This window comes from Sebastes fasciatus, chromosome 20, assembly GCF_043250625.1.
Source record: "Sebastes fasciatus isolate fSebFas1 chromosome 20, fSebFas1.pri, whole genome shotgun sequence".
In the NCBI taxonomy this organism is placed as follows: Eukaryota; Metazoa; Chordata; class Actinopteri; order Perciformes; family Sebastidae; genus Sebastes; species Sebastes fasciatus.
Window position 1 is genome coordinate 13,250,371 of NC_133814.1, and position 13,455 is coordinate 13,263,825.

General features: G+C 38.8%; 1 protein-coding gene across 1 annotated transcript; it reads left to right on the forward strand.

Annotated features, from left to right (window-relative positions):
• The first annotated feature begins 6,610 nt into the window (after nt 1–6,610).
• LOC141758837 (serine protease 27) lies at nt 6,611–13,418 on the forward strand. The gene is made up of 6 exons (XM_074620582.1): nt 6,611–6,814; nt 6,982–7,094; nt 8,328–8,407; nt 10,094–10,365; nt 12,013–12,173; nt 12,372–13,418. The coding sequence occupies exons 1-6, from the start codon at nt 6,769–6,771 to the stop codon at nt 12,624–12,626; spliced, it is 927 nt and encodes a 308-aa protein (XP_074476683.1). The 5' UTR covers nt 6,611–6,768; the 3' UTR covers nt 12,627–13,418.
• The last annotated feature ends 37 nt before the right edge of the window (nt 13,419–13,455 follow it).

Consider the following 13,455-nt stretch of genomic DNA (forward strand, 5'->3'; position numbering starts at 1 on the left):
GTGTCCGCCCCTGTTTACTGTCACCTTTGGCTCCTTTCTCCCTCCTTCGATCCTCCGATCCTTCCTCCTAGAAGGGAAGGGGGGGGTTAGGGGAAGGAACGAAGAGGAGAAGAAGGAGGGGTTCATATCGCATGAGTTCACACATGGTCGGCATTGTGGCGAATTAGCCTCATGATGACAGACAGAAATGGAGTTAGTTACATGGCCGCTGTCGTACCGTGTGTGTGTTATACATTGGTATGCTAGTATACCATGGGGAGCGAAGGTACATTAGAAGCCACTCTGAAAGCCATGACATTTATTATGCTACTTGCTTTTAGCTCTTCTCGTCTTTGCTGGTAAGCACGAGCTTGCATGTTCACATATATGCATGAAAAGACATGTAAACCGGCATCGCACACACACACACACACACACACGGCGGCTTCCTGAACAAAATCTCCCCAACATTTGAACCAAACCCATCTTTAACGGAGTCATTAATTGCTCAAGTATGTCCATAAGCATCATTATCTGCCTGAATAAATATATGTGTAAGTCTAAATGAATGAAACAATGAAACTTATCTTAAATGACCCTTTTTATTTTCGAAATTTCCTCTTCGGAGAGGAATGCAACGCCAAATCTCACAAACTACTGCAGCAGCACGATGTCAAAGGTCAAACTTCATTCATTTGGGTGAAGCATCCCCAAAACAACAATTTCATTCATCTGATTTTCAATTAAAATCCAGAAATCATCCTAGGAACGTCAAAGTAACTTGTCGTCCATCCCTAAGTCCACATTAAAGATCTCAGCGCAGAACGACGCCACATAAAAAAGCACTGAAAAGACAGAGATATTTTTTGGCAAACTTACCCAAGTGTCCAGGTGAAATGATACGGCGGCGTCCTGTGCGTTACTTTCCTTCCTCCGTGGACCTTTATTCCCCTGTTGTTCCCCCTACGTCCCCTTGTTCTCCAGCTTTGTTGACAATAACTGTGTGTGTGAGTGTAAAGGAGAGAGTAGGAGAGAGATGGAGAGAGTTAGACAGGGTGAGAGAGAGTGAAAGAGGGAGAGGGGGGGCTCTGGAGAGAAATGCGTCTGCGGGCACTCTTGTCCTCCAAGCGATGGAGAGAGAGAGAGAGAGAGAGAGAGAGAGAGAAAGAGAGAGAGAGAGAGCGAGAGAGAGAGGGAGCCACCGAGGGGTGACAAAGTGAGTCAACATCAGTGTCAAGTTTGAACTTAATGCCAGCGAGAGGAGGAGGGGAGGCCGAGAGAGTGGAGCATAAAGCACAGATAATGGAGAGATAGTGGATGATAAATAGATGATGGAATTCAATTTGAACCATACATTGCGCATAAATACGAAGTATAATCAGCAGTCAAGTGTGTTCGTTTTTCACACAAACACATGTGCAACCAGTCAACTGATATTATTAGATTAAACTTATTGTTCACACTAGCAATAACTCATTTTCATTGATCCTCATTTGGATGTTTTAAAACTTTGATAAAGCTTTGACATGTTTACATGTTGCATTGTATTAATATATTGTAAAATACAGCATTCAGCAACGACACACAGAAGCATTTATTTTGTGGCAAGAATAGAAGATGAATTATTATGATATGATGAAAGATATTATTATATTGATTTTTCTATTCATTAAAATCTGTTTAACCCACCGAAGCTTTATACATCACCGTAAAACAAATGTTTGTATAAGAGATCTTTCTCTGTAATGATGAGTAGTAATATTAGGCTTAATAATAAATTATTGTATTTTTCTATCTGTTTGAGCCACTGATATGATGTCACAAATCAAAAAACATGTTAATATTAGACTTAACAATACATTATATTATTGATTTTCCAAACTATTTGAAATTATATGACAAAGACGGATGTTATGTTACAAAAGATCATGGTAATTAATCATTAAAACTTCTTTATAACCACATAGGTAAATAAGAGCAATATTCAAAATATTGATAACTGGTTTCATTGAATTATTATTTAATTTGATGCAAGAATGTGATCAAAAGGATGTTAATGTCTAAAAATATCGTATTTAACCCTATTGAATGGCCAGATATTTGTTTGATAAAAATAAGTAATAACTGATTTAGCAAACAAAACCTAAATATTTTCATAATATAGCACAATTAAATTAAATAATTTTTATGGACAGTATCAGTTAAAGATGCCATTTTAGAAAAAAAACAATTTAACTGTTTTCATTATTGATTAATCTGCCGCCTTATTTTTTGATTAATTGACTAATTGTTTGGTCCATAAAACTACAGAAAATATTTAAAACATTTCTGGAAATTGCAATTTTTTAGGCGATCAGTCACAAAAACCCAAAGATTAATGTACAATAATGTAAGAAAAAGCAGCAAGCTATCAGATTTAGCTGCAAATGATTGGTATTTTTTGTTTGGAAAAGTATTGAAACGATGAATCGATTATCTAAATAGTTACTGATTATATTCTGTTGATCACCTAATGGATTATTTGACTATATAAAGTTTCAGCTCTACGTTAAGCTTGGCTTCTTTTCTTTTTCGGCTATCTGATCTTGTGCTCACACGAACTGAGTTATTTAATCCCATCAGTATTTTAGGCCTACAGTGCTGTAAAGATGCTGTAAAGATGCTGTAGGTGGGCAGGTAAAGTTCCCACACTTTATTTCTTAACACAAGGGTGAAAATATGCACATAGGTTGAGCAACAGCTTTTCCCAGAGCACCTGGGTATTGACTACAGAGGTATTGTTCTCCTGCTATAAGACAATGAGCTTAAAGCTACGGGACAATAAACAAAGGCATTGTCTGGCCCCGGAGCGGGTTAAAGGAGCACCATACAGAAACCCTTGGCGATACACACACAAGGTCTGATGTGAGGCGTAAGTAATGACGCAGGTATGACGGTATGTATGGTGGAGTCAAAGAGCGAGAGCAGAGTAGAACCGGGGTTTAAATTTATCTCTTTGCAGCAGAGGGGAGAGAGGAAGAGAGAGATGGAAGATGGAAGCGGGGAGAGATAGAGAGAGTGAAGAGGAAGTATGTGACTTTGGGGTGGGTGTTGGGGCTTGGGGATGGGGAGGGTGCCAGCTTGTTTTATTTCCGGTTGACAAGACTTTGCGCTCCCTTTCTCTCTGTCGCTCCCTCTCTCTTTCATACTATGCTATTCTTTCTCCGCTGCCCCCATTGCTCCGTCCCCCACCCCACCCCACCTCTTTCTCTGTTACTTTCCTCCGAGACGTGCCTCGGAGAAAGGAAAGGACTTGACAAGTTCAAAGGTAAAGAGGAGTAAAAACAGTGCTGGAAGAAGCATTAAGTAAAAGTACTAATAACACACTATAAAAATAATCTAATACTAACTAAAACTCCTAAATTCAACATTTTACTTAAGTAAAAGTACAAATGTGTTATCAGCTAAATGTACTTTATCAAAATGTGTGCTCATTGTAAAGAATGACCACATATCATTACATATATTATATTATTGAGTTATTATTACGTCTGTGTGCAGTTGCTGAAGGCTGTATTTTACAATATAGCAATACAATACAATACAATACAATAGCAAATGGACAATTGTCGAAGCTTTATCAAAGTTTTAAAACATCCAAATTAGGATTATTATTATTAACATAAACATATAAGCAGCATTTTAATGTTTATAGCTGGAGCTCATTTAGACTATCCAGTGTTGGGTAGCTTCCTCTATTACGATGTAGGGCTGCAACTAACCATTATTTTCATTGTCGATTATTTTCTTGATATTTGGTTTATAAAATGTCAGAGAATTGTGAAAAATGTTGATCAGTGTTTTCCAAAGCCCGAGATGACGTCCTCAAATGTCTTGATTCGTCCACAACTCAGAGATATTTAGTTTAGTGTCATAGAGGAGTAAAGAAACCAGAAAATATTCACATTTAAGAAACTGGAATCAGAGAATTTTTAGTTTTTATTCTTAAAAACGTTTTAATAAATGTTTGTATTTATCTGTTTTTATAAATTAATCGATTGTCAAAATAGCTGATTAATATAATAGTTCAACTAATTGAGTAATCGATTAATCGTTGCAGCGCTATTACGATGCTTCATGTGTTACACGATCATCTTATATTTTGTGTGAAATCATTATCTGCATAGATCTGTCAAATAAATGTACAATACAATATTTGCTTCTAGAATATTTAATATAGTAGACGAAGTATAAAGTTGCAAAAACAATGCTACCTCAAGTACCTCAAAATTGTACTTTTGTAGAGTAGGCTACTTGTGAACTACTTGTGTGTTACCTGATCTGTATTATCTGCTTGTTTCTGTGTACTTGCTGTGGAAATAAATATCCCTCTTGGGACAAATTAATCTAAATCTAAATCTTGAGTAGCAAAACTGCTTAGTAAATTTAAAACTAAACTCATATATAAACTATCTTATCATCCCATCCCCCTTGTTTTCTAGCTGGTTTGTTTTTCCTTTATTCAGAAATCATTGTTGCATCTTATTGTGTTCCAGTTGTTGGAATGTGGCGTAACCTATGTGATCCCTATGTGCTGAGTGCAATAACGTGGGTGTGTGTGTGGGTGTGTGTGTGTGTGTGTGTGTGTGTGTGTGAGGCGGCGCGTGCTTCACTGCAAAGATTCATGTAGCTCCAGGACATGCATTTTTTTTAGTGCATCTTGTTAGTTCATTCCTGTCACCTCTCTCTCTCTCTCTCTCTCCTCTCTCTCTCTCTCTCGCCATCCCTTGCTTTTTCAGCGCTGAAGGGGGGATGGGGAAGGGGTGGTGGACGGGCCTGGGAGGGGAAGGGCAGGGGGGGCGGCAGCGGTGGAGGCAGTCACCATGGTTACAATGCCACGACAAATATTCATCAAGTCGTTAAAATAAAAACAAACTGGAGTGCATTATAATTGCTCTTACTGACTGGATCCTATAATGCGTTCATATATTATGAGTGAGAGGAGCAGAGCGGAAGGGGCTCGCACACAAAAAGACACTATTGGTGATTTAAAAAAAAAAGTGATTATCAGCTGACCTGCGGGCAAACACATATGTGACTCACACACCCACACACTCTTATGTGTATAACTTCATTTTTCCATTACCTGTTTATGGAATCCCCTATGAGTACTTTCTTGAGTCTCTCCTCTCTTTTCTCTTTGTCCCTCCATCTCTCGCTCTTCCTCTACTGTTGTGTAGCCCGAGGCGATACTGTGATGTGTCCTCCCTCTGTCCCTCCCTCCCTCTCCCTCTCTCTCTGTCCCTGTCACCTTCAATTGCTCTGTGAAACTAGACACACTGCCTGGGGCGGGGAGGCAGGGAGGGAGGGAAGAGAGGAAAAAGAGAGAAGGAAAAAGAGAGACAGACAGACAGCTTTATAGACACACAGAAGGAATAAACATTTGGTGTCATGTAACAAAAAATAAATATGGGTAACCACAGCCCAGATGTGTGGCACTCTCTAAAAAAAAAAATTAGTTATGTTAATGTTCACAATCCAGCCAAAAACGTAAAATACTAATAATTTAGCGCTGGCAACATATCTACCACATCTACCCAATTTAGGACAGTGTTTGACCTTTGACCTGGGTGGTTTATGCTGTGGCTGAATCCTACAAGGATGCTCCGCTCCAGGCCGCTGTTTATCTTGTGTGGGCTATAAACCAGTTGCTTCTCCTTGAACAGAACCCGTTAAACTGGTTAATACTTTTCACCTGGAGCAAGAAACTACTTGTACTTAAGTACAACTTGTCCCAACAACACATAGTAAAGAACAAAACACCTAAAGCAACTCCTAAAGAACAGAGTTCAATACCTGGATATAATTGAAGGCCTATAGGTACAGGTATAATATCAAATAATAACATTTAGGAAGAATGTCAAACACATGACCTAACCGCATTTATGATTGTTTACATTGGTGTTTTTTTAGCCATAAATTGCTCATAAATATTGAGTGCAATTGGCAGTCAAGTGTGTCAGTTCATAACACAAACACACCAGACAAATCATATTATTAGATCGTTCACATTTGAAGAGGCTCATTTTATTTTATCCTAATTTAAATACCTATTACAAAGAGTTGATTTTTAAATCCCTGATAAATCTTCTGCAAATTGTATAGGAAAATAAGAATATGCTATAGGTAAAAATAAATGATTAACAGCACATTATTATATAAATATCCAATATCTGCTCGAGACATTGATATGATGCATGAGTCAAATATCAAAAAAGCGTCATAAAGCATATAAATATGAAATATCTCAAATAAAACATCCCATATAGCATATAGGCTATAACATGGGAGTAGGCTGCTCCTTCACATCAAGTAAACACTCCAATGCAACATAAAAAACAGTTGATATTAAAAACACATTGACTAATTGCATCACTTACCAATATCTGGGATTGACTCCTGTATAAACTATTATATAAAATACAAAAATGCACATTTTCGCGGTCGAAACAGTGAAAGGTACCATTATATTCAGCACAACAACAAAAAAAAAGGAAAATGTAGTTAACTTGTGATCAAATCAGGAGGACGAATCTGATTGGTCCTCTGTTGCGTTCCTTAACTCTCATTGGCTCAGGTGAATCTGAGGGGGCGGGACAAGCGTTCTGATTAGCTGTAGGCTTAGTTGGGTGCACAGGTAACGTTTAGCCTGGCCGTTAGCCATCTGTTTGTAATCAAGGCGTTTACCTGGGATTTACTCGGGTTAGTTTGGGTCCGTTAAGGGATTTTGTTGACGGTAAACCTCACAAAATGTCAACGACATATCAGTTTCGTGCCATTTTTTGGTGCGTAACAGGTGAGTCATTGAGCCCCTTCCTCATTTCCCTCCTCTGCTCTCTCGCCATGTCTTTTGTTTCTTTGTTCACCTGTGTGAAGCTATGTGTGCACTTTAGCTAAATCAATACATTTTTGTGTCTAAACAAATGCATCTTTCACAGAAATGTAATGTGTGTTTACATCCAGGTATTTTGGCTTCCTATGCCCAACAATGTGGCCGACCATCGATAGTGGAGAACCGGATTGTGGGAGGAATAGCCGCCACAGATGGAGCTTGGCCGTGGCAGGTGGATATTCAGGTGAGTCCCTATATGATACCTTACAGCCATGTAATATTTTGTAGTATGCCTGTGGGTAGTTATATGTTTCAAGTTTATTTGTCATATGCATTTAAAAGTACAGTGAAATGCAATGAAATTCATTTTACCCTGGCTCTCTCTCAGCCCTTAAAATCTATACATAGTACAGTTGATAAATGCTACAATAAATAAGACAATACCTGAGAATAAAATTATAAAACATCCATAAAACAATCCACAGCTCTGCATTAATTTAGTGCTACAAGTTTCAAGTTTATTTGTCATATGCATTTAAAAGTAGTGTACAGTGAAACCGAATGAAATGCATTTTACCCTGCCTCTCTCTCAGCCCCTTAAAATCTATACATAGTACAGTTGATAAATACTACAATAAATAAGACAATACCTGAGAATAAAATTATAATACAACCTAAAACATCCATAAAAAAATCCACAGCTCTGCATTCATTTATTTTATTTATTTGACCTTTATTTAACCAGGTAAAATCTATTGAGAACCAATTCTCATTTACAAAGATGACCTGGCCAAGAGGCAGCAGCAAGAGTATAAAAACACAGACCACACAAGCGACACAAACAGCACAGATACAGTACAGTATGACTAACATACAGTTTGCCATGACAAGACATGAGAAAATGGCTAAAAACAGCATAGGTAAATAAATAGGTCAGAAATGAATAAACACTATGTACAAAAAAAGGTGGAATACTGGATGTTCTTTGTAAAATTGTAATGGAAGCGAGAGAGAGAAGAATTTAATGCTACTGTTCAGTAGTCTGATCGCCTATGAGCGTAAAAACTGTCTCTGAGGTGAGAGGTCCGAGCTCTAATGCTCTGTAGGCGCTTCCCTGAAGGGAGATAAGAGAAAAGAGTATATGCTGTATGACTTGTGTCCTGCATGATACAAAGTGCTTTCTTCCTGCAGCGAGTGGTGTAAATGTCCTGTAACTGTGGTTAACGGGTATCCAATAATTTTAGATGCTGTTTTCACTGCCCTCATCAGGAGTTTGTGGTCATATGATGTAATGTTGCCAAACCATACCAGTATGCATCCAGTTAAGATGCTTTCTATTGTGGACCGGTAGAAGTTGATGAGGGGTTGATGTGTGGTTTAGTCTAGGTCTTGTTTCCTGACCTGCTGAGAGAGGGGATTTGCTTGTGATGCTGAGGTGACTCACTCTTTTTCTCCCTCCCTCCCTTTCGGCCTCCAGACAGTCAAAGATCGTCATATCTGTGGAGCCTCCATCATCACAGAGAGCTGGATCCTATCAGCCGCTCATTGCTTCACCAAGTAAGAAAACTCTCCTCAGCTGAGCAACAATCCACTGGCTCTCTGCGGTTTCTTTTGTGAGCTGCCCTGAGTCATTTTATGGGAATACTTTGCAGTTTTGTTAAACAGGAAAATCATAGACCAGTTTTGTTCTTTTTTTAGAGGGGTACACAGGGGGGTCTTTAGGTGGAGTTAGCAGGTACACAGTAGATGTCACATAGAAGTCGTGTACATTATCTGAAAGCTGGAAACCTGAAGATTAATTTGAGATGCAGCCGAGCACTGTGTCAAGGCGATATAGTCATGAATCAGAAATAAACATGAATTAATTCTTTAAAATAAATTGTAAAAGTGTATAAGGCTTTAGAACATTATGGTAGAAGTATGTGAGGGTTATGTTCATGCTCTATTATGTCTCATAAGTTGTTGCAGCAATTTTTGGGTTGATACCATTTGTTACACAGATTTTGGTGCTAAGTTTAACCACTTTTTACCACTCGAGAATTGCTAAAAAATAATCAAAAATCCATCCAAAATACCACATTAAGACACCATAGAAAAAGCCGTGCTGTGATTTGGTTAAAAAAACTTTTGACATTTGGAGATTTCTGCAAGAATTGCATTTTTCGGTGATTGGATGGTGAGCACTTCTGTTCTGGAAATTGCTCAGAAACTCCCTTATTGTCAATCTACCTAGGAAAGCCATCCATACTCTGAATGCTCTAGGTCTCTAGCTTGTGGTCGTAAAGTTTCATGAGGCTGTGATTATCCTAGAGGTCACCACAGGTCATTTTATACAGTGAGGTAAAATTTTAAAAAAATGGTCTCACTACAATGAAATGGGGACTGACATCATCACACATGAATACAATTGGGCTCATTGGATCCACAAGAGTCTCAGCTTTACAGTGATACCCAAATGTATGTAATTCCAAGACTGTTTAGGGACCCCAGTATACAGAAATATTAAAATACACCATTTTAGAATAGGCGAAAATAACACATTTATACTGCATTCAAGAAAACTGCATGTTTTTTTGCCCCAAACTGCATGTGATTATCATAAAGGGGGCATGGCTGTAAAGGGGAGACTCATGGGTACCCATAGAACCCATTTTCAGTCGCATATCTTGAGGTCAGAGGTCAAGGGACCCCTTTCAAAATGGCTATGCCATTTTTTTCTCGCTTAAATTTAGCCCAAATTTGGAGCGTTATTTAGCCTCCTTCCCAACAAGCTAGTATGACATAGTTGGTACCAATGGATTCTTTTTTCTAGTTTCATATGATATCAGTACCTTCACTCTCGCTCTCAAACTGAACCTGCTACAGACTCTGAAAGACGGGATCGCCTGCAATCCCGCGGGTCTCAGAGGGTTAATATCTTTTTTACCTGTTCGGGAAACTTACCTCCATTATGTTCAACATCTAATTGATTCTTTCAAGTGTTAAATTGAGGAAGAAGAACTATACCCAAAACCCCCCAAATCCTGCAGACGGTTGGTCATTCATTTGGTTCATTACCTTTCACTAGATGACTGTCTAAGGACCAAAATCTTGTTAATTTAGTGAGTCTAGATTCTGGTAAACATCAAGGAGCACTTGCCTGGCATAAAATCCCTTTTAGAATCCCTTTTGTTTCACATTTTAAACCCCTTCCTGATTTCCAGTCTAGCAGGTGTCATTCGGTGTTCCTCCGTCTTCTTTCAGTCCATCCGACGTGAGCCCTTACATCATCTACGCTGGCCGGTACCAGCTGAATGGCATCAACCGGCACGAGTCAGTGCATCGTGTGAGCCGGATAGTGATCCCGTACGGTTACAATGAGCCTCAAAACGGGAAGGATTTGGCGTTGGTGAAGCTGTCCAGCCCAGTAACCTGGTCCGATTACATCCGTCCCGTCTGCTTGCCCGCCTCTGGCACCCTGTTCACAGTTAGCATGCAGTGCTATGTCACCGGCTGGGGGAACGTCCGGGATGATGGTAAGACTTGCTACATTCTTTACATCATCTAAGCATGTGTGCAGATAACTTTTATTTATTTTACAAGTCAACAAAATGCCATTTTATTTTTCTTGGACTTGGCATGCAAATACATGCAAAATGATCCTTTCCCAAAGTGAATAGGAAGTGTAGGTCCAGGAATCAGAAAGTACACAGTAGGCAGAAATACATTTTGAATGAGTTACTCTCTCTTTCCCATAGGTATCATTTACAGTTTTTCTTTCGCCGAGCATTATACAGACGGCTTATAGAAGCCAGTCCTTTTACAAGCTGGGCTATAATTAAATATTTTATTTTATTGGCTTCCAGTGGAATCGTGCTATGATCAGAGAACATAATCATCAATGTGTAATTTTACATCTATTATTACATACATTTGCCATATAGTAATATATGAATGTTCTATTTATTGTTTTTATTATTAAGGCTGTCGACGTTAACGCAAATTTGTTTTAATGCCACAATTATTTTTAATACATCAACGCAATCAATCTTTCAGAGGTTGTAGCGGGCTCAGTTTTAAAGCTAGAGTGAAGATACTGGCGTCATACGAAACAAAACTGGAAGGAGGCGAAATAACGCTCCAAGCTTGCGCTAACTTTTACCCACCAGTCTCCCCTTTACAGACATGCCCACTTTAGGATAATCACATGCAGTTTGGGGCAAGTCAAGTCATAGTCAAGTCATAGTCAAGTCATAGTCAAGTCAGCACACTGACACACTGAGCTGTTGTTGCCTGTTGGGCTTGAGTTTGCCATGTTATGATTTGAGCATATTTTTTTATGCTAAATGCAGTACCTGTGAGGGTTTCTGGACAATATTTGTCATTGTTTTGTGTTGTTGACAAATCTCCCTTTTAAGGTGCATTTTGAACAGATGAAAATGTTTTTGCGATTAATCATGGACAATCATGCGATTAATTGCAATTAAATATTTTAATCGATTGGCAGCCCTAATTATTATATTGATAATTATTTAAATTGACATGATATTGATTTCAGCCCTAGAAAAATGTTCCTCTACAAAGATCATTGTAATATAATACATTTAATGGTGACTGGCAATGTATTCCATTCCTTAGCTTTAGTATATCAATATAGGTATAGGACTTATTTACTACAGATTTGTGCCTGAAATTATTCAATTAAAATCAGTGCAAATGTATCGCAGCAGCTCACCTCCCGGATCAACAGATACACACACAACAAATAGGAGCGGAAAGAAAAACACTTAATCACAAAAGTAAACAAAAAAATATCAATTTAGTCACCGTAGCGTGAAATCGTGATCATGCATGGTGAGCAGCTGCTGCTGGTTTTGTTTGGTTAAACAATATCTACATATTTGCAAACACAATACAAAGAATTGAGTAAACAGGGTATGTCTATACAAAAACAAAAAGCAATAAAACAATGGATAAAGACAATAAATAGCATGAAACACAGTCAAGATGTACGTCTAAGTGCTTTACTGGACAAACATACTAAACATGAACATGACTTTTGAACCATACTGCTCTAGCTAGAAGCAAAACAAGCTTACTGACTGCCTGTTTAGTTGCAGAAATTAAGAAGTCTAACACTCCTTTTGTTGTTCCTCCTCCATCCGTCCCCGCATTCCCTTCAGTCCCTCTGGCAGGAATCGGGACTCTGCAGGAAGTGCAGGTGCCAATCATCTCCCAGAGTTCATGTCAGGATATGTACCGGACGGACCCGAAGGAGCAGGTGGACATCCTGTATGACATGATCTGTGCTGGATACCAGCAGGGCGGCAAGGACTCCTGCCAGGTACTGTTGGATCAGCTGTTTTGTGCTGCTGTGTTTACATTCACAAATACACGACACGAGCAAAACAAGCTGCACTAAAAATAACTTGGATTGCTGCTTCTCTGCAATCATGCACTGTCTAGTTTGTAAGACCTTCCTTTTGAGCACTTTGATACCTCCCAGTGGTGAAAGCTGAACGAGCCTGTGTCGTCTTTTCAGGGCGATTCAGGAGGTCCCCTCGTCTGCCAGATGGTGAATGGGACCTGGGTGCAGGCTGGGGTGGTGAGTTTTGGACTGGGCTGTGCTCACGCAAACAAGCCAGGTGTGTATGCCAGACTGACCTCCTACACGAGCTTCATCACCAACACGGTACCAGAGCTTCAGCTGTACGACCGAGCTGAGCAGAACTGGTGTGGGAGGGCTGCCATGTTGGTCAGCTGTCTGTCCGCTCTGCTGATCCTGCTCCAGAGGTAGAACACTGTGACAACTGGATTTCTGGGAGGTAGAACGCAAACTAGGCCAAATGAAGGAGATTAATTATATGTGCGACTTAAGTCAGACAAAAGTTATCCTGAATAGTAAAATTAGAAAAACTGTACCGGACGTGCACATGAAGCCATATCGGACATGAAATGTAATATAATCTTCATTTTTAGAACTATAACTTTGCATTATGATCTTTTGAGTAAAAGTAATTTTGATAGGTTTGTACTTTAAATTACAATTATGAGCTAAATAAATAATGTGTTCTGTATTTGAAATAAATTGTTAATTTGATTCTTAAAATCAGGTCAGTGCTCTGTTCAACTTCTGATAGCTGAGTTTGGAAATGTTTTACAAGTATTGTGTTGTTTATGGATCAAAGTTTTTTTTTTATGTTTTATATCCACCTCTAATGCACCCACTTACAAATGTAAATACTAGGGCTGTCAAACGATTAACATATTTAATCGTGATTAATGGTATGATGGTCCATAGTTAATTGCCATTAATCGCACATTTTTATCTGTTCAGAATGTACCATAATGAGCGTGATTTATGCTCCTTCACGACAAGCTAGTATGACATTCTTGGTACCAATGGATTCCTTAGATTTTCTAGTTCTTCACTCTAGCTTTAAAACTGAGCCCGCTACAACCTAAAAAATCGCAAGTTACGTTAATGGCTTTAAGAAATTAGTGGCGTTAAAGCAAATTTGCATTAACGCGTTATCACGTTAACTTTGACAGCCCTACTTTGAAACAACAAAACATTTTTTGAAACAATTACCTCATTTTCAGTCCACATTTCTGAAATGCAAATT

Excerpts from the sequence above, each read along its gene's own strand:
- LOC141758837 (XM_074620582.1), top strand. The coding sequence starts at position 6,769 with ATGTCAACGACATATCAGTTTCGTGCCATTTTTTGGTGCGTAACAG. Across the intron at positions 7,095-8,327 it reads CGTGGCAGGTGGATATTCAG|ACAGTCAAAGATCGTCATAT; the intron begins GTGAGTCCCTAT and ends TTCGGCCTCCAG. Across the intron at positions 8,408-10,093 it reads GCCGCTCATTGCTTCACCAA|TCCATCCGACGTGAGCCCTT; the intron begins GTAAGAAAACTC and ends GTCTTCTTTCAG.